Source organism: Phyllostomus hastatus, unplaced genomic scaffold, assembly GCF_019186645.2.
Source record: "Phyllostomus hastatus isolate PE091 unplaced genomic scaffold, TTU_PhHast_1.1 phas_scaffold_78, whole genome shotgun sequence".
Lineage (NCBI taxonomy): Eukaryota > Metazoa > Chordata > Mammalia > Chiroptera > Phyllostomidae > Phyllostomus > Phyllostomus hastatus.
The window spans coordinates 83,371,230-83,393,632 of record NW_025334041.1 but is presented as its reverse complement, the minus strand read 5'-3'; the positions used below and the strand labels follow the sequence as shown (position 1 = coordinate 83,393,632).

Below are 22,403 nucleotides of genomic sequence, written 5' to 3'. Positions count from 1 at the left end.
CTTGTTCCTAACGTGCACTTGTATGAACAACCAAAGATAAACAGACAAAAAGCAGATGTAACTTACCACTAACCAAGACCACTGCTACAAAAAGAAATGAAAATAACTTTTGTCAGAATTCTGTTTTGTCTGACAGAATTCAGAAGCAGGATGGGAAAAAACCTTTTAAAAATATTTAGAACATTTTTTTAAAAAGCATTTGAAGAAATTGGCATTTCTAACTGGAGTGAACCAAAAGGAAAATTACGCTGGGGCAGTTTAGTGATGCATGTCCTCCTGGTGTTCTTTCAAAGCCATCCAGTCACTGGATGGGGAGCAGTATTGAAAATACCAACCCAAATAGGGAATTGATAGCAAGACATTTAAAAACTTGCCTAGAAGTTCAAACTTAGATCTTGGATTTCAGTATGTATGTAAAACATATTTTCCCCCAAACTTCTGGACTCTTGAATGTTAGTCAGAAATGGAAATTTTATTGTTGCAAACTACAAGTGCAAACTAAAGATGAGTTTAAAAAATTACAGCTCGTATTACATTTTGTAAATAATATATACCATGTACTGTGTGTATATTGTTCACATTTGAGAGGTACATTATAGTTTGATTATGAAGTACATACTTTGCCTTGCCCAAATGGTAGGTGTTTTGTATATACACAATGCAGATATTTTAAGTGTGTGCCAAGGCATGTGGAAGACCAATTTATTTGCACAGAGTACCGAGAAAGTTTTTAAGAAATAGCTGTCGAATCTCAAGATGAAGACCCTAAATGTGAACAGTTTACTGATGCACTACTGACATTCCAATGTGTAGCAGAATCATTCTAAGGATGGGGTTTGTCTGTTTCTCTAAATTGCTTTCTGCCTTCACATCTGCAATTACTGGAACACTTCTCATGTTTTTACCAAATGTCGTTTCTGGTTTTTTATTTATATCCATATTCAAACCTAAAATACCTCTAAGCTTAATGCCAACAAAATCTGTTGTAATCTAATTTTTAAATAATAATAATTTAGCCCTCTTCCCCCCCTATAAAAATAAATAAAATGAACATGTTTGAGAGTGATAGCATGGGATGAAGTGGTGTAAAGTCATTGATAGGGGACTTAAGAGCTAGAAAATTTTAGTTTAAGGTAAATAGTTATAAGCCTAGTAGGTATTGTGTATGTTAAAGCTTTTGTTTCAGAACCAACAGATAAGGCCCACCCTGGCTCCTGGGAAAATAGCTGACCTCCTGGGGCACTGCTAAAGATTACCGCCTGGGGACAAGTGGAGGCATCCGGGCCTTTGTGTTCCAGGGAGAGATAGATGACCACCCTTCCCTGGGAACAGTTAACTGCCCAGGACAGGAACGTTGCAGTTTCTTCTACCTAATCCTCCCTGAATTTCAAAACCCCTTACCACATATTGTTTATTCCCTGCTATATAAACATTCGCCTGGAAAGAAAAGACAAGACAGTTCTTTTGGGTGCAAACTGGCCCTCTTCTCAGATCACAGGCCATCTGAATAAAGTGTGACAGGCAGCCTGAATGCTGGTGTCTTTTCCAGTTACATATTCTAAATTGCTTTCTGCTTTCAGATCTGTAATTACTGGAACACTTCTCATGTCTACCAAATGTCGTTTCTGGTTTTTGGTTTATATCCATATTCACACTTAAAATATCTCTAAGTTTAATGCCAACAAAATCTGTTGTAATCAAATTTTTACATAATAATTTGGCCCTCTCCCCCCCTTTAAAAAATAAATAAAATGAGCATGTTTGAAAGAGATGGCATGGGATGAAGTCATGCGATGAAGTCACCAGGAGCACAGCCTACGAGGCCTTGCAGATCTGAGAGTTAACCCTGACCCCAGCATTGTGAGCTCTGAGGGGAGCTTCAGCTCTTTGAGCTTCAGGGGAAAGCTGCCTTTATAATGGAGAGGTTTGGGGGTACCATCTGGATCAAGTGATAGATTTCATTTCTCCAGTGTGGGGGACAACTCACATGTGCCTCTCGATGACGTGCAACAGGAAGGACCCAAAATCCATCTACCTACCATTATTCCAAAAATATTTGAATTGACTCAAATTATGAACAATTCCAGGTTGTGGAATTCTGAAAGACATCTACAGTACTCTAAAAAAATGTCAACATATTTTTAAAAAGGATTGTTCTAGATTAAAGGAGACCAAGAGCCATGGCAATTAAATACAATGTAGGGAGAGTACCCTAAGGTCTGCAACTTCCTTTCAGATTGTTCAGAAGAAAAGCAGGTGTTGTGTTTGTGTGACACGCAGACAGGTACTTGACACATACCAAATGCAGCAAATATTGACAGATGGTGAATTCACATGAAAGACACATGGATATTCATTGTAATATTTGCAATTGTCTTGTATGCTTGAAATTTTTTGAAGTAGAGTTGAGAGACCAAGTCTGGTTCCTCACTGGTACATCTCTTGGGGTTGTAATGAGGACTAACTGAGGGAGTGCTTATAAAGTACTTAGCATGGTACATGCAGGAAACATTAGGGGAAGATGGTGGTGAGGTAGGTGGGAGGAGAGCCCACTTCCCCCTGCGCTCAGCTGGAACACCTAGCAGATCTTCTGAGGAACAGAGTGTACAGCCAATGAAATCCCAGCTTATATGAAGTGTGGAGGCCAAAATTTTAGAGGACATTGAAAAACAGACAGTAAGGAGATTGTGTGGGGACAGTAAGATCCCTGGGACCAGCACGGGGACCAGAGCTGCTGCAGCCCCCAGCCCAGTGCCTGCCACAAGATCTTTGGAAGAGAGCCAGATCAGCAGCTCCCTCCCCTACTGAGGCAGGGAGCACAGAGCACAGAGCAGCAGCAGAATAGACCTGGATGCTTGAGGTCGCTGGGGGGAAAAAGACAAAGTGGGAGATGCACAGGGGTGGTGTTCACCTGCTTGGACTGTGGACTCCACCAGAGCAATTGGGGAGCTGGGCGACACCTGAAGAGAGGAGTTGGGTCGTGTTGGACCCTGACCCAGATAGTCTCTGGTCTGGTTAGAAAGTTGGGCTGTATGAAAAGCCAGGCGCTTATTAAGAATGGTGGGCTTAAACAAGAGGATTTTATTCAAAAAAAGGTTCTCAGTTGCTGCTTTAGGAACTCTTGTGCAGTGGTTGGCTGGCTGGCTGAGGAGGGCAGCAGGGCTCAGGGAGTTGGCAATCCACAAAAAGACTTAACTCAGCGGGGGCACTGAACTACCCTGAAGAGACTTTGAGAGTGCCTAGCACCTAGGCCAGCAAACAGGGAGAAGGTGGTGTGTGAGTTTTCCCTAATTAGTGCACATCACAGGCGGCTTAACTGGGGGGTTAAAGGCATTGGCCTGGCACAGATGGACAGTGGGGGCCTGGCAATGAACAGAGGACCCAGGCTGGAGGCTGGGCAACTGTGAATATTGCCACCCAGACCTGGTCCCCATCCTTGCAACATATCCTTGAGGAAGGGAGAAAAGCGAAGCCCAGTCCCCCTCAGTCTGCAGCATCCAGGAAGACTGGCAGAACTCCCTTGGTAGGCTTAAAGTCTGCAGGCTTTTTTTTCTTCTCCCCACCCGCCCCGCTTTACTTCCCAAGCGAGACAATAACACCCAGAGCTGTGAAAGGTCTAGAGACAGATCCAAAAGGGAGCACAAGGCTAACCGCAACATCAGAGAAACTGAGACAAATTTCATTTTGCTACCCTATAGAACTTGCATATTATTATTTGTGTTATTTTTTTACTTTTTATTTCATTAATATTTTTTCTCTCCTTTCTGTTTAGTTTTATTTGTTTAATTGCATTGTTTGACTAGTTTTCCTGGTTCTTTCATATTGTATTTTAATTTTCCTTCTTTCACGTCACTTGAGTTCCAACAGCATACTACTCTAGGTCGAGTACTTCCTATTCTTGCTATTCAGATCATATAGATTCTGTCATATTATTGTTGTTCCAGTACTATTGTAAGTAATTACTGTACCATATTATTGTAAATACTACACAGCACCCCTCCTGGATCCTAGCCCATTTCGCTATATTCCTGAGCTTTATTATTGTTATGGTTAACTCTATTCTCTCACACACTATGCCTACTTTCTATCCTTTATTCTCACTATAGCTCATCATCTGACCTTGCACAAGTTCTCTGTTTTCTGGAGTCAGCTCAAAATCCTTCTCCCCTCTAGCAAGAATTTTATCTCTTTATCACCTTTTATGGAAGTGGTTAGTTGGGTAAAATATCACAGTTAATGCTATTCTAATCCAAAGGATCCCCTATCTCTTTTCTATTTGTTGGTACTTTAAATCCCACAGAATACTCTCCCGCTGTCTTAATCCATTTTGCCTACCCCCTGCCACTGATCACATGCAAGAGTAGATGAGAGATGTGAACACCAATATACCTGCTGGAGGAGCTATACAACAAAGGAACCACCAACAAGTAAAAACCCAAGTACAACAAGAGAGCCCACACAAACAGAAGAAAGGGTAGCCCCAGAGCATCCAGACAAGGAGATCAAAGAGACCACATCATCGAATCCCACAGAATCCTACCAGAGAAGTCCACCTACAAAGACAGCTAGCAAAGCAGAACATCAGGAAGCGCAGAAACAAACAAAAAGAGTCACCTAAAATGGGGAGACAAAAAAAGAACCTGTAATCAAAAGAAATGGAAGACTCCCCACTAAAAGAGCTAAATGAAATGGAGGTAAGCAAACCATCAGATATAGAATTCAAAATAATGGTTATAAGAATGCTCAAGGAACTCACAAAGATAAGGAACTGAGTGACAACTACAACAGTATGAAAAAGGAAATAGAAACTATAAACAAACAAAAAAAAAGAAATGAAAAAGAAAATTTCTAAAATTAAAAACACACCAGAATGAATTACAAGCAGACTGGATGAAGCAGAGGACCGAATCAGTGAGCTGGAAGACAAGGTGGAAAGAAACAGCCAGGTAGAGGAGCTGCATGAAAAATGACTAAAAAAAATATGAAGATAGCTTACGGGAACTCCATGATAACATGAAATGCAACAACATTCAAATCATAGGAATACCAGAAGGAGAAGAAAAGGAACAAGGCATAGAAAGACTGTTTGAAAAAATGACAGAAAACTTTCTGAACTTAGAGAGGGGAAAAACCATGTAAGTTCAGGAAGCACAGAGGATCCCAAGCAAGATGTACCCAAAAAGGCCTGCTCCAAGACATATCATAATTAAAATGCCAAGTATTGAAGACAAAGAGAGAATCTTAAAAGCAAGAAGTAACAAGGAGAAACAAGAAGTAACATACAAAGGGGCTCTGATAAGGCTAGCAGCTGACTTCTCAACAGAAACACTCTGAACCAGAAGGGAATGGCAAAAGATAGTCCAAGTAGTGAAAAACAAAGCCCTGCACCCAAGAATACGCTAGCCAGCAAGGCTCTTGATTAAAATGGAAGGTGAAATAAGGAGTTTCCCAGGCAAAAGTAGCCTCCTCTAAACCAGCTCTGCAAGATATGTTAAAGGGATTACTATAAGAAGAGGAAGGAAAAGAGTGAGAAAGGGAGGAACACAAGTACAAAGGGGGAAAAATGAATAAGTACCTATCAATAATAACCTTAAATTTTAATGGATTAAATGCTCCAATCAAAAGAAACAGAGTAGCTGAATAGATAAAACATGACCCACACATATGCCATCTACAAGAGGCCCACCTCAGAACAAAAGACCTACACAGACTGAAAGTGAAGGGTTGGGAAAAAAAAATATTCCAAGCAAAGGGATACAGAAAAAAGCCGGGGTAACAATACTCATATCAGACAAAATAGACTTCAAAATAAAGGCCATAAAAAGAGACCCAGGACACTTCATAATACTCAAGGGAAAAATCCATCAAGAAGGCATAAACATTATAAACATATATGCACCCAACATAAGAGCACCCAAATACATAAAGAAAATCTTAGAGGACTTCAAGAAAGATATTGACAGCAACATAGTTATAATAAGGGATATTAACACCCCACTGTCAAAAATGGGTATCTCTTCCAAACAAAATATCAAAAAAGATATTGTGGTATTGAACAATGTCCTAGATCAAATGGACTTAGCTGATATTTATAAAACCTTTCATTCCAAAGAACCAAAGTACACATTCTTTTCAAATGCACATGGTACATTTTCAAAGATAGACCACATGACAGGACACAAAACAAGCCTCAACAAATTCAAGAAAATTAAAGTCATATCAAGCATTTTCTCCAACCACAAAGAACTGAAACTAGAAACCAACCTTGAGGGAAAAAACTCAAAACCGCTCAAATTCATAGACATTGAATAGAATGCTATTAGACAATGGATGGGTTAAGAATGAGATCAAGGAAGAAATAAAAAAAGTTTGAAAAGTTTGATTTGGAAACAAATGAAAATGAACTCACAACAGTCCAAAACTTATGGGACATAGTGAAGGCAGTCCTGAGAGGGAAGTTCATAGCAATACAGGCCTACCTAAACAAGACAGAAACATTTCAAATAAACAACCTAAGCCTACAAGAACTGGAGAAACAAAACCCAAGACAGCCCAGAGCAAGCAGAAGAAAGGAAATAACCAAAATCAGAGAATAAAATGACATAGAGACATAAAAACACAATTTGAAGGATCAAGAAGTCCTTAGAATTCTAAGGATCAAGAACCAGGAGCTGGTTCTTTGAAAAGATAAACAAAATTGACAAGCCTTTAAGCAGACTCATCAAGAAAAAAGGAGAGAGGACCCAAATAAACACAATCAGAAATGAAAGAGGAGAGACTACAACTGATACCACAAAAATACACAGCACTGTAAGAAACTACTATGAAGAACTATATGCTAAGAAATTTGAAAACCTGGGTGAAATGGACAAATTTCTAGAAAAATATAATCTTCCAAAACTGAATGAAGAAGAAGCAGAAAGCCTGAACAGACCAATAACAGCAGATGAAATTGAAGCAGTAATCAAAAAACTCCCGACACACAAAAGCCCTAGACCAGATGGTTTCACAGAAGAATTTTACAAAACTTTTAAGGAAGAGCTAACCCTACACTGTACAGAATATTTCAAAAAATTCAGTAAGATGGAAGACTCCCAAACTCTTTTTATGAGGTCAGCATCATCCTAATCCCAAAGCCAGATAAAGACACAACAAAGAAAGAAAACTATAGGCAAATATCACTGATGAACACAGACGCTAAAATCCTCAACAAAATATGGGCAGACCACATCCAGCGATACATTAAAAAAATCATACACCATGATAAGTGGGATTCATCCTAGGGATGCAAGGATGGTACAATATTTGCAAATCAATAAATGTAATACATCACATAAACAAAAGAAAAGACAAAAATCACGATTATATCAATAGATGCAGAAAAAGTATTTGATAAGGTGCAGCACCCATTTATGATAAAGACACTTAGCAAAGTGGGAGTAGAGGGAGCATTCCTGAACACAATAAAAGCCATATACAAGAGACCTACAGCCAACATCATACTCAATGGATAAAAACTAAAAGCTTTCCCACTAAGATCAGGAACAAGACAAGGATGTCCACTTTCACCACTTCTATTCAACATAGTACCGGAAGTCCTAGCCACAGTAATCAGACAAGAGAAAGAATCCAAATTGGAAAGAAGGAAGCAAAACTGTCATTTTGCAGATGACATGACAGTGTACATAGTAGATTCTATAGACTCCATTAAAAAACTACTCTACCTAATGAATGAATTTGGCAGAACAATGGGATATAAAGTCAATATTCAGAAATCAAAGGCATTTTTGTATACCAACAATGAAATATCAGAATCAGAAAAAAAAATCCAATTTGATATAACACCAAGAAAAATCAAGTACATAGGCATAAACCTAACTAAGGAGGTAAAAGAAGAACAAAGTAGGAGGGATCACCTAATATCAAACTGTATTACTAGGCCACTGTAATCAAAACAGCCTGATACTGGCATGAGAACAGATATATAGACCAACGAAACAGAATAGAGAGTCCAGAAATAAACCCAAGTCTCTATGGTCAATTAATATTCAACAAAGGGGGCAGAAGCATAAAATGAAGTAAAAATAGTCTTTTCAACGAGTGGTGTCGGGGAGATCTGGACAACTACGTGATAAAGAGCTTCTGCACAGCTAAAGAAAACAGCATTAAGTGAAAAGAGAACTAACTATATGGGAATACATATTTGCCAATGATACCTCGGACAAGGGTTTGATCTCCAAAATATATAAAGAATTCACATGACTACACTCTAGGAAGACAAACAACCCAATTAAAAAATGGGCCAAGGACTCGAACAGACACTTCTCCAACGAGGGTATACAAAGGGCCCGGAGACATATGAAAAGATGCTCAACATCACTAATCATCAGAGAGATGCAAATTAAAACCACAATGATCTCACTTCACACCAGTCAGAATGGCCATCATAAACAAATCAACAAACAAATGCTGGAGAAGATGTGGAGAAAAGGGAACCCTAGTGCACTGTTGGTGGGAATACAGACTGGTGTAGCCACTGTGGAAAACAGTATGGAATTTCCTCAGAAAACTAAAAATGGTACTGCCTTTTGACTCAGAAATTCCACTGCTAGGATTATACCCTAAAAACCCTGAAACACCAATTCAAAAGAACCTATGCACCCCAACGTTCATAGCAGCACAATTTACAACAGCCAAGTGTTGGAAGCAACCTAAGTGCCCATCAGTAAATGAAAGGATCAAAAAACCATGGTACATTTACACGATGGAGTACTACACAATAGAAAGAAAGAAGGAGCTCCTACCCTTTGTGACAGCATGGATGGATCTGGACAGCATTATGCTAGTAAAATAAGCCAGGTGGTGAAACACAAATACCATATGATCTCACCTATAAGTGGAACCTAATCAACAAAACAAACAAGCAAGCAAAATATAACTAGAGACAAGGAAGTTAAGAACACTGATAGTAACCAGAGGGGAGGTGGGAGGGGATAATAGGGGATAAAGGGGGAGGGGTTTTCAGGAACAAGTATAAAGGACACATGGACAAAACCAAAGGGGTGTAGGATGAGGGGTGGGAGCTGGGGATGGCTGGGGTGGGGGGAAGTGGTGGGGGTAAAATGGAGGCAACTGTACTCGAACAATAAACAAAAGAAACATTAGCTATGTGCTTCTGTACTTCATTATTTATGATCATGAGGGAAATCATTAGTTTGTTCCCTGCTTATTCCTACCTCTCCACTTTCTAGCACACTGCAGGATCACACTTCTCCACCCCTTTTGAAGTTGGAATGGTCATGACTGGCTTTGTTGTTTGTTTTTTCTGTCTTTGAACAGTGAAACATGAGCTAAGCATCATGTCACTTCCACAAGAAAGCTTTAAGAGCCACTTTGTAATTCATTGTTCCTTTCAGCTCTGCAGTGATCCATGGAGCACGTGTGGAGATGAAGCCTTCAACAGACTGTGTTCTTGAGTCACTGCAATGAGTCTTCCTACAATTCATGCTGGCTTTGTAGAATGAGCAAGGAACTTTTGTCATGTGAAGCCAATGAGCTATAGGGACCACCATTGCAGCCTAATCTACCCCAGAACCCCACAAACCATGGCCCTTGGGGCAAATCCTGCCCATCACTTATTTCTGTAATAACAGTCACATTCATCATTTATGTGTTGTCTGCAGATGCTTCTGCACTACAATAGCAAGAGTTTAGTAGATGCAACAGAGACCATATGGCCTGCAAAGCTGTAAACAGTTTCTATCTGGCCCTTCACAGAAAAGTTTGCTGACCCCTGACCTAGTCTACCTTGATGGATACAATCAAAATATAAAGCAAGAAAAAAAACCCAAACTATTTATAAAACGCAATTTTATACTAGTAGTAGGACCTTGGGCAAGTTACTATGATCTTTAGTGGCTGTGTGTAAAATGGGGGTAATAACAGCATCTATCCCAGTATTATGAGAATGAAATTAATTCTTGTGTCTAAAACACAACCAGGAAGCTTGGAAGAGGGATGCTGGAACACCCAGGAGTAAGAGCAGGGATATAACCAGTCACATATAAAACAACTAAGGCAAAATACTAGTATCTTGTAGATCTCCAATAAATGTTTGTAATTACTATTCCAATTATATAAAAATAAAATATATTTGAATGGAAATAGAAGGTTAGAAGAAAATAACAAATAATACTGATTATCTTTTAAAATATTAAAAGGTAGGATTACATTTTTTCCCTTTTGTTACACCATTCTGTGTTTTAAAATTTTCTATGATGAACACATATAAATTTTATAATCAGAAAAGGAAAATCAATGTTTTTACAAATGGTGAAAGTTTTTAATATTTCTGTAATTTCACAAAACATCTTTTGTTGACATTCTACAAATGACACTATACAACAATGTCCCAATACTTTCTTCTTTTGAAGATAGTTTATATATCTATAAAAATAAAAGACAAATTATGATTTGCTAATTATTCATGTACTACTAAATTTTAATATACAAACATGTATAAATGAAACTGTTTATCATTGAATTATTGGCATATGGTATGAAATTACAAATGTGATTAAAACATGCGAAGTAGATGGCCATTCATCAGTTATGTCAAAAATGCTCTTTAAATTGAAGTTATAGTGGCAATTCTCTAAACACAGAAACCAAATTTGTACCAGTTTTAAAAGCATACTAGACATTAACTTCATACTAAAGTTACATATTTTATATTACAAATGTACTATGTCAGCTTTATATTTAAGCTATTCTTTCTTAAAGAATGCTCTTTAAAAAATTTTAAAGATTATATTTATTTATTTTTAGAGAGAGGGAAGGGAGGGAGAAAGGGAAACATCATTGTACAAGAGATACATGATCGAGTTGCCCCTCTCACGCCCCCAACTGGGGACCTGGCCCATAAGGGAGGCATGTGTCCCAACCAGGAATCTAACCAACAACTTTTCGGTTTGTAGGCTGATCCTCAATCCACTGAGCCACAACAGCTAGGGCTCTTAGAGAATGCTTTTATAACTAAGTTTTCTTATTATATTTTACATGAATATGCATCTTCCAATTCTTTGTATCTGTAATGATTTTTCAATTAATTTTATATTATATTAACCTTTCTTAGAAGTTCAAAAAATAGCACTGGTGAGCAACAGCAAACAGCATCGGCACTATTCCTCATCTATCCCACTCTACAAATGTGGATTTACAAACCTTTTTAACTTCTGTAATATTTGTAATTTCAGGAAGATTTTTCAGAGAAACTTGATGACCTTCTACCTGAGATATTAGGTTTTCTTGATCTATTTGTTTTTCTCCATCTTCAATGTAAACAATTAGAATTGAAGAGTCATTTGCTGAGATACCAAATTTTTTCAAAGCCTCTGAAATCTAAGGAAAAAAAGACAATAAACCAATAGTTTCTATATCTGAAGGATCTCCCATTTGTTTTCTTCCCCTCTCAGATTCTTACTTTCATATCCTAAGGGTTCTCTCTACCTACAGTTTTTATTGTCAACAGTCCCTTCCCAACATCTACCTGTCCTGCCCCTAGAGGACTCTGCTCAAAGGTGCACCTCATTCCTGTGGAATCAAGCTCCGACTTATCAGCACAGTGCACACACAACCTGCTCCTCTGGCCCCAGGCAAGCCTCAGCCATGCACTGCCGCCTTCCAGCCAGTCTGGACTACTGGGAGATGCCAGCACTTCATACTTCTTTGACTATGCGCACACTGTGTTCTGTGCCTGGAATGCTCTCATCCTTCAAAGTCCAGTTCAAATGTCACTCCCCACTGCACCATCCTCCTTACAAACTATTCTTCACTGTTCCCACACATGTGAATTATTATTCCCATTATATCATTTATCTTAGGGCCTTTAAACTTCTGTCTTGTTCACTTGGTTTCCTCAGGAACGTATTTGTTTCTTCTGTTTCTAGAACTGTAAGTGGAATAGGGACAAACTCAACAGATGTTTATTGAATAGTTTCTTGAATTATTTCAAATGATCTCAATGAAACAATAATCATCTAGTAATTTTTTCCTCCAAGTACTAGGGATTCTATTACTATGCATTTTATAAATATTTCAAACATGTGTATTTTAGACCATACCACAGTTTTCTAATTTTTTGATAATATGCCTGCTTGTGTTAGTAATAGTAATACTAAAACTTAATCAGCAAAATTTCAGTTATTTTTTTACTTTAATGTGCCACATGTGGAATGTCTTTAACTCAGTAACTTTGATTACTATCAGTATCTCAATCTACAAACTCTTCCTCTGCACTGAGTGTGTGAATAAGCACGTGTTAAGGGCTGGTCTTGGTATCAGGCAGGCTTTTGGTATATGGAAAAGACAAATTCTATCCTCAAGGAGTTTATAGAGAGAATAAAAGATGCATATGATAACACATAAATATCCATGCCTGCTGTTTTATCATTTAAATTTAGGTACCATTTATAGGGATCTTCCTGACCCTATAAAGATAAAACTATCGTCACCTAATGTTACAAAACTAGTTGACCTAATAAATGAATTTGGCAAAGTAGCAGGATACAAAGCCAATATTCAGAAATTGATGGCATTTTTATACACCAACAATGAACTATCGGAAAGGGAAACTAAGAAAACAATCCCATTTACTAATGCAAAAATGAAAACAAAAAACAAAAACAAAAAAACGCACCTAGGAATAAATTTAACCAAAGAGGTGAAAGACCTGTGCTCCAAAGCTTATTTTTCTAGTAAGAGGCAGTGCTAAACCTCAACTCTCTGTCCAGACCTCTCTTCACTATTACTTTGGTTTGTTGCTAACAATAGGCTTGCAGGGATTTAGCCTTCAGCTCAACACTGGGGAACACATGTGCTATCATGGCAAGCCCAACAGATGTGAAGTAAGGAAAATCTACTATATTAATTACATTGTTATTTGGGGACAGGTTGAAAATAATTTCAGTAGCGAGAGTTCTCGTCTTCATCTTCCCTAGTTTGTAGAGATGAACTGCTTTGTTTGCTGCCACAAGTATCTGAAATGGATCGACGATCTACCAAAGAAAACAACAAGAATATTTACACACACAGAATTTGAGTACTCTGAAGACGCAGGCCCTATCTCATGGTCACTCCAAGGTCAGGCTGTTTTACCTCATCACAATTCCTATGGACTATATTTTCAAAATTGCTATATCAAGGACCTGGGTGTTCAAAAAAAAATCATAGAATTTTAAAGCTGTAAAAACTTAAGTAGTAAAAACTTGAAAATAACATTTATCAAGGACTAATATGGGAAAGGTCATACCCTAAACATTTACACTTGTATTATTTTCTTTAAATCTTAAAACTACCCTATGAAATTGGTGTTCTTATTTGCCGGCACTAGATGAGGAAATGAAGGCAATGCATCTCTGGGTTTGAATGCCAGCTCTGGTCACTTACCTATGAGGGAACTTCGGCAAATTCCTTAGTGTCTTATCTGTTACATGCAGGTAATCATAGTACTTCGCAGGATTGTTATGAAATGAGTTAGTATATGTAAAACACTTAGAACAATGTCACGGACAGAGTAAATGCTATATAAAGGTTGGCTACCATTTGTGCAAAGTCATCATAATTGGTAGAGTTGGGATTAAGCCCTAGCAATGTGATTCCACCGTGCATGCTCTTCAGGACTATGCAATGCCTCCTCTGCAGAGATTTTCTAGTTCCGGTGAGAAATAGAGAGCCAGGTGTCTGCCATTATGAAGCCAGACCTTCCCTTTCTCTCCGTGCAGGGCCTGACATTTCAGCTTCTGTTCACAGTTAAATTCAAGGTTGCCCAAACCTGACTCCACTCCAGAGCCTGAAAAAGAACTTTTCATCTGAAGGTGACAATTTTAGACTAACCTGTAACATCATGAAAAGTTAACATATTCTTAAGTGCTACGTACATCTTACTCATTCTCGTGCACTTACCACAGTAGGGTTTATTAATGAACCATCAATGACACCTTCCATGGCCTTTTTTCTCAAGTCTCCAGCATTTTTTACATCTTTAAATAACAGAAGGGTCACCCTGCATTCAGGAAATAGGTCCAGCTGATGTGTTAACTGCATTTCACAGGTAAGCAGGATTCTACTGCATAAAACCAAAAAGACCAAGACTTCATTTGTTTAAAAGTTGACATTATAATTCATAACAAATATCTTTGCTAACAAATAAAAATAACTTTAATAAGATGATAGAACTATTAACTAGAAAAATCCATACCAAAAGGACATCCTCATGAGATGTTATCTTCCTAACCTCACGGAGCTTTTGTATCTGCCTTTACTTGGGAAAGGATCAAGGCTGCTGCCTAATCCACTGGTTGTACAGATGAAGCCTCAGATACATGGTTGAGGGGCAGCAACCCCAACAGACAACTAGAGAAGAATACCAGGAATTCTTTAGACCACAAGTTTTCACTTCTACTCAGTCTTTTTAATTTTCTGATCTCACCCTTTTATTTGTATTTTTGCAGAACCTAGACACACATATTAGGAATAAAATAACTTTATAGAAAAAAGTACAACACAATTCAATGATAGCCATTTCATACATGGAATTTGAGCAGAGAGGGCACATTATTAAATAATCAATAATATTGGCCTTTTCTTAAACATAAGTTTAATAAGGAAAGAACAGGCTATATACATAGACATAAAAGAAGCACAAGAGACAATCTGAATAACTAGAAAGACAAAACCATAACCTTGGATGGAAAAACAAAGCAGTGCCAAAATTTGATCTTTTAAACAATTTCCATCAGAATCTTAATGAGATTTTTGGGTGAGGCAATTTGGTAGGTTCATTTTATCTTTCTACCTGGTAGGTTCTATTTCTAGAACTCTTTCTCAAGGAATAAATTGGAAATCTGAGAATTTATGTAAAAAGATGTCATCCTCATTCTATCAGCAAAAAGTTGAAAGCCTATTACCTAGTAACAGAGGATTGGTTGTGACTAAACAACCATTAAAAACTGCAGTCTCACAATACATTAAATAGATCTTACACCATGATCAAGTGGGATTTATTCCAGGGTTGCAAGGATGGTACAATATTCATAAATCAATAAATGTGATGCATCACATAAGCAAAATGAAAGGTGAAAATCACATGATCCTATGAATAGATGCAGAAAAAGCATTTGATAAAGAAAGTCTAGCACCCATTTATGATAAAAACTATCAGCAAAGTGGGAATACAGGGAGCATACTCCAAAATAATAAAGACCGTATATGAGAGACCTACAGCCAACATCATACTCAATGGATAAAAACTAAAAGCTTTCCCACTAAGATCAGGAACAAGACAGGGATGTCTGCTTTCACCACTCTTATCTAACATAGTACTGGAAATCCTAGCCACAGTGATCAGACAAGAAGAAATAAAGGCATCCAAAGGCATCCAAATTGGAAAGGAGGAAGTAAAATTGTCATTTTTTGCAGATGACATTATAGTGTACAAAGAAAACCCTATAGAATCCACCTAAAGACTATTTGATCTAATAAACGCATTCAGCAAAGTAGTGGGATACAAAGTCAATATTTACAAACTGATGGCATTTTTATACACCAATAATGAACCATCAGAAAGATAAACTATGAAAACAATACCATTTATTCTCGTTTCTTTTGACAGTTCCATTTACTATAGCAACAACAACAACAACAAAAGCACCTAGGAGTAAGTTTAACCAAGGAGGTAAAAGACGTGTACTCAGAAAACTATTGGATATCAAAGAAAGAAACTGAGGAAGATATAAACAAGTAGAAGCATATACAATCTTTGGGTATAGGAAGAATTAACATCATTACTTCCAGCCAAGATGGAGGTGTAGGTAAACACATTGTGCCTCCTCGCACAACTAAAAGAAGGGTAACAATTTAAAAACAAAAAACAACCAGAACTGACAGAAAACTGAACTATATGGAAATCTGATAACCAAGGAGTTAAAGAAGACACACTCATCCAACTGGTAGAAGGGGCAGAGACGGGTGCGTGGACAGAACTCGCAGCAAAGCGGTGGTGGAGGACCCAGGCAGGTAAGGCAGTGGCTGGACCCAGCGCCGGATTGTGGAGAGGGGTGAGCAAGGATACAGCTGGTGGAGCAGGCGGTCCCACATTTACACTCAGATAAACTGGGAGGAACAATTGGGGAGTGAGACAGACCACCCAACCCAGAGCTCCAGCTTGGGGAAATAAAACCTCAAACTACTGATTAAAAACCCCTGTGGGGGTTGAGGTGGCAGCGGGAGAAACACCCAGCCTCACAGGAGAGTTCATTGGAGAGATCCACAGGTTCCTAGAATGTACACAAACCCACCCACCTGGGAATCAGCACCAGAAGGGCCCAATTTGCTTGTGGAAAGCGGGGGAAGTGACTGAAAGCCGGCAGAGAGCAGAGCAAGCGTCATTGTTCCCTCTTAGACCTGTTCCCCACACACAGCATCACAACAAAGCCACGTGGGTTACCCATCCCGGGTGAACACCTAAGGCTCCGCCCCTCACTATGTAACAGGCGAGTCAAGACAAAAAGATGACCCAAATGAAAGAACAGATCAAAGCACCAGAAAAAATACAACTAAGTGATAAAGAGATAGCTGACCTATCAGATGCAGAGTTCAAAACACTGGTAATCAGGATGCTCACAGAATTGGTTGAATTTGGTCACAAATTAGATGAAAAAACAAAAGCTACGCTAACGGAAATGAAGGGAAATGCACAGGGAGCCAACATTAATGGGAAGAAAACTGGGGCTCAGATCAATGGAGTGGACCAGAAGGAAGAAAGAAACAACAAATCAGAAAAGAATAAAGTGACAAGAATTCAAAAAAATGAAGAGAGGCTTAAGAATTTCTAGGACATCTTTAAACATTCCAACATCCGAATTATGGGGTACTAGAAGGAGAAGAGGAAGAGCAACAAGTGGAAAACTTATCTGAACAAATAGTAAAAGAAAACTTCCCCATTCTGGCAAAGGAAATAGACTTCCAGGAAGTCCAGGAACCTCTGAGAGTCCCAAAGAAGTTGGACCCAAGGAGGAACACACCAACGCACATCGTAATTACATTACTCAAGATTAAAATGAAGGAGAATCCTAGAAGCAGCAAGAGATAAGGAGACAATTATCTACAAAGGAGTTCCCATCAGACTGTCAGCTGATTTCTCAAAAGAGACTTTGCAGGCAAGAAGGGGCTGGAAAGAAGTATTCCAAGTCATGAAAGGCAAGGACCTACATCCAAGATTGCTCTATCCAGCAAAGCTTTCATTTAGAATGGAAGGGCAGATAAAATGCTTCTCAGATAAGGTCAATTTGAAGGAGTTCATCATCACCAAGCCCTTATTATATGAAATGTTAAAGGGACTTATCTAAGGAAAAGAAGATAAAAATTATGAACAGTAAAATGAGAGCAAACTCACAATTATTAACAACCACACCTAAAACAAAAACAAAAGCAAACTAAGCAAACAACTGGAACAGGAACATAACCACAGAAACGGAGATCACATGGACAGTTATCAACAGGGGAGTGGGAGGGGGATAGAGGGAGAAAAGGTACAGAGAATGAGTAGCATAGATGGTAAGAAGAAAATAGACAGAGGAAGGGTAAGAACAGTATAGGAAATGTAGAAGCCAAAGACCTTATGTGTATGACCCATGGACATGAACTAAAGGTGGGGAATGTGGGTGGGAGGAGGTATGCAAGATGGAGGAGAGTGAAGGGGGGAAAATGGGACAACTGTAATAGCATAATCAATAAAATATATTTAAACAACAACATAATAAAAATAAAAACACTTAAATGTTAAAAAAAAATTAACATCATTAAAATGTCCATACTACCTAAAGCAATCTATAAATTCAACACAATTCCTATTAAAGTATCAGTGGCATATTTCACAGATCTAGAACAAATATTCCAGAAATTTGTTCTAGAATCAAAAAAGACCCCAAATAGCCTCAGCAATCTTGAAAAAGAAGAGCAAATTTGGAGGGATCACAATATTTGATATCAAACTATATTATAAGGCCACAGTAATCAAAACAGTCTGGTACTGGCATAAGAACAGACACACAGATTGATGGAACAGACCAGAGAGCCCAGAAATAAACCAATATCTTTTTGGTCAATCAATATTTGACAAAGGAGTCAAGAGCATAAAATGGAGTAAAGACACCTCTTCAATAAATGGTATTGGGAGCACTGGTCTGGTACATGCAAAAAATGAAACTAGACCACATCTTATACCACACACCAGAATAAACTCAAAGTGAATAAGAGACTTACATATAAGTAATGATACCATAAAAATCCTAGAGGAAAACATAGGCAGTAAAATTTCATATATTTCACATAGCAGTATTTTTGCTGTTGTATCTCCTAGGGCAAGGGAAACAAAGGAAAAAATAAACAAATGGGACTACATCAAATTAAAAAGCTGCTGCACAGCTAAAGTAACCATCATCAAAATGAAAAGGGAACCGACTGCATGGGAGAACATATTGGCCAACAGTACACTGAACAGGAGTTTAATCTCCAAAATATATAAAGAACTTATATGATTCAACACCAGAAAGACAAACAATCCAATTAAAAAACAGGCAAAGACCTGAATAGACCCATTTCTAAGGAGGACATACAGAGACATGGACATGAAAAGATGCTCAACATCACTAATCATCAGAGAGATGCAGTTTAAAACCACAATGAGATATCATTTCACACTGGTCAGAATGGCCATCATTAACAAATCAACAAACAAATGCTGGCAAAGATATGGAGAAAAGGGAACCCTAGTGCACTGTCGGTGGGAATGCAGACTGGTACTGCCACTGTGGAAAACAGTATGGAATTTCCTCAAAATATTAAAAATGAAACTGCCTTCTGACCCAGCAATTTCACTGTTGGAAATATACCCAAAGAATCCCAGAATGCCAGTTCAAAAGAACTTATGCACCCCTATGTTCATAGCAGTGTTATTTACAATAGCCAAGATTTGGAAACAGCTGAAGTGGCCATCAATAGATGAGTGGATTAAAAAAGCTGTGGTACATTTCTATAATGGAATACTACACAGCAGTAAAAAAGAAGGAATTCCTACCTTTTGTGATAGCATGTATGGAACTGGAGAGTATTATGCTAAGTGAAATAAGTCAGGCAGTGAAAGACAAATGCCATATGATCTCACCTATAAGTGGAATCTCATGAACAAAATAAACTGAGCAAAATAGAACCAGAGGCATAGAATTATGGAGCAGACTGACAGCTGAAGAGGCCTGGGGGAGGTGGAGAACAACTGAAAGAAGGTGACAGGATTAGTCAAAGAACATATATAAGGACCCCTGAATGTGGACAATGGTGCTGGGATTGACTATGGAAGTGGGAGGCAGGCTGTGTGGAGGGCAGCAAAGGGGGGAAAATTTGGACAACTGTAAAAGCATAAACAATAAAATATTTTTAAAAACTGTAGTCTTGAAGAGTAGATGTGTGAAAATAGCAATAAATAACATTAAATAAATATATCTGACTGGGAAACAAGTAATAAAATTTGGCATAAATCACAGGGCTTTTAAAAAGGTGCACAGATGCCCTGACTGGTGCGACTCAGTGGACTGGGCATCTTCTGCAAACTGAAAAGTTGCCAGTAGGAGGGTTCCTGGTCAAGGCACATGCCTGGGTTGTGGACCAGGTCCACAGTTGGGAGTGTGCAAGAGGCAACCGATAGATGTTTCTCTTACACCTGATGTTTCTCTCCCTTTCTCCCTCCATTCCCCTCTCTCTAAAAAAAACAAAAAAAAAAACAAACAAATAAATCTTAAGTAAATAAATGGTGCGAGCATGTGCGCGCACGCACACACACACACACCAACACTGAAAGTAAAATACACCAAAAAGTTATCTCTGACTTGGTAGAATTACATCTGACATTTTCTGTTACAACAAAAAAAATCTGTAAATAATGTTGACACATACCAGTTCAATCTTTATTGTCATGATAATGTCCAGTGGGAAAAATACAGACACAGATAGCTATAATGAATGTATTCTCATTTATGCAAAAAGATGCAGGCAGAAAACAAAAACATGAAGGAAATCCATCAAAATATGGCCATCTTGGGTAGTCAGATTGTAGACAATTTTTTTACTGTCCTCTACAAAAAAATAATTGTATGTTCTGAGTTGTCTACAGGCAGCACACAAAATATACTGAATATACATAATCGTGGAAAAAAATTGGTTTTAGTTTTTATACTAGGGTAAAAGGGACTCCTAGCACACATCAAAATAGTTTAGTTTTGTTTTACATAATTCACTCACTTGGGCCAGAAACTTAAGTAAGATGACTCTCACTTAAATAGCACATCTAATTCATAAAGTCTTGTCAGTTTTACTTCTTCGGTATTACGGTCAGTCCACTTCTCTCTCATACCCAAAGCCACCAACCTAGACAACTGTCTCTGGCCTCCTATACAGCTTTGGCCTTCTACAGTTGTGGCCTCCTAGCTGTGGTCGCCTCACAACTCCTACCCTCCTATCATCCAACCTCAACCCGGCAACGTGATCCTTTCAAAATGTAAACCAAATCTTGTCCTTCCGCTGCTGTTGGGAAAGACCCCAACTCTCTGTCAAGGCGTCCCAGATTCTAAGTCCTGGGCCGATCGCCCCGCCCTTTAAAAAAACTTGAATTGCTCCTCAATCCTTACCCAAGAACATGCTTACAGAGGGGAAGGGAAGGAGGGAGAAATACCGATGTGAGACAGAAACATCTATCGATGGGTTGTCTTTCCTACGTACCCCGAGTACCCCCACCGGGGATGGAAGTAGGACGCTCCAACCAACTGAGCCACGACGGGCACGTCACTCTCAGCTTCAAGTCATCCACTCTGCCCTTTCGGACTGGTAGTTCCCCTAAACCAATTCCCCCCTCCCTAACAGAACGCCCAGAGCCCTGGGGTCCCTATTATAAGAGCTCCTTCTTAGCCCTTGTCACGCCTTTAATGAACCGCGAGCTTATCTAAATTTTATGTGTATTCCTTGAAGTGAGACTGAGTCTATCACGTCCGTGCCGCATTCCCAGGGCCTGGCCTAGGGAAGCGCTTGGTAAACAAGGGCTGACGGAATTCCAGACATCATCGCAAAAAAACCCAGTTACAGGTGTGAGGCATCCGCCAGCCTGCGCACCCACCTCCGGTCCTTTTCCTTCCAGGCTAGCCCGGCCAGCTCTAGTGCCACGAGACTACACCGCCACCTCCCCGTCAGTCTCGGAAGCCCTTCCCCTCGGAAACGAAGCCCTCAACTTCCGGGAGCGGGCTGCAGCAGCACCTCATCCCCTCCCTCCGCCAGTCCGCAGTTTTCCGGATCCGCGGGAGAGTAAAGTTCCGGGCTTCAGTTCCATCCGCCCTCCCGTTCTTCCGCAGGTCTTTATTCCCCAGCTGGTTGCCTAAGCGGAGAGCCAAGGTGGCGCCCGTCACTTCCGGCGAAGGGGGTGAAAGGTTCTGTGGGATGGAAGCTGAGGTATGAATGCGAGTCTCAGCTTTGTCCCTAACTCTTGCTGGGCTTTGGACGAAACGCCCTCTCTTCCTATGCAAAGCATTGGCCGTGATGAACTCTACATATATCTCTGCTGGTCAAGATTCAACAGTTTTGGGGGGACAGGAGGGACTCATTTTCCTTCTTGCTCTCAGTGTGGTCATTTAGGGAGGATCTCTAAATGTTGCTTTGGATAAGGAAAGATCCATAACTACATTAATAAAATCAACCTCTTCATCTACCAGGTGCAGAAATTTGGTGCCATCCCTGAATGTAACAGCCTCCAAGAGAAGAGGTTATCCTCTAAACAGGCTGTATTTCCCATGTTCTATATGGTTGGGGCTCATCTTGTTCAACACAGGAAGACAGGTAAACAAGTATAGCTGTCTTATGGATATGTGCTATAGAGATAAAGAGGGAATGCCTCTGTTTTAAATAGGATGTTTAAGAAATATCTCACCAACAAAAGGTCTATATGAACAGTGACTGGAGGAGATCTCGACGGAAGCTGTGTATCTGGGAGAACAGCATTGCAGGCAACAATTTGAGAATTCAAAAGCCCTAAGTCACATAAGACTAAGGTCTTAGCTAAGACCTATTTAAAGGGAAAACCTATAAAATTTCCTATTAAATAGGCTAAGACCTATTTAATGGGAAAAACATGCTCTGCAAAAAAAAAAAGCAAGAATCTAAAATTGTTACTGTATGATCCCATTTCTACAAAAATCTAAGACCTACAAATAGGTCTTAGCCTATTTAAAGAATAGGAGAGAGAACCCTGTGGCTTAAACACAATGGGAATATATTTAATTGGAAAAAGTTATTCTGACAAAAGTCTG

General features: G+C 39.0%; 1 protein-coding gene across 6 annotated transcripts; it reads right to left on the bottom strand.

Moving 5' to 3' along the window:
- Positions 1 to 10,320: 10,320 nt before the first annotated feature.
- Positions 10,321 to 21,482, bottom strand: TPRKB (TP53RK binding protein). 6 transcript variants are annotated; one of them, XM_045827971.1, is made up of 6 exons: positions 21,221 to 21,482; positions 20,008 to 20,186; positions 13,963 to 14,125; positions 12,933 to 13,055; positions 11,224 to 11,400; positions 10,321 to 10,446 (listed from the first exon to the last, which is right to left on the bottom strand). In XM_045827971.1, exons 3-6 carry the CDS (start codon positions 14,101 to 14,103, stop codon positions 10,360 to 10,362), a joined length of 528 nt encoding a protein of 175 aa, XP_045683927.1. In that variant the 5' UTR covers positions 14,104 to 14,125; positions 20,008 to 20,186; positions 21,221 to 21,482; the 3' UTR covers positions 10,321 to 10,359. The 6 variants fall into 6 exon arrangements, with proteins under 6 accessions (XP_045683927.1, XP_045683922.1, XP_045683924.1 ...); XM_045827966.1 differs by lacking the exon at positions 20,008 to 20,186 and adding an exon at positions 14,258 to 14,412; XM_045827968.1 differs by lacking the exon at positions 20,008 to 20,186 and having other exon boundaries at positions 13,963 to 14,122; positions 21,221 to 21,481.
- Between the last annotated feature and the right edge of the window lie 921 nt (positions 21,483 to 22,403).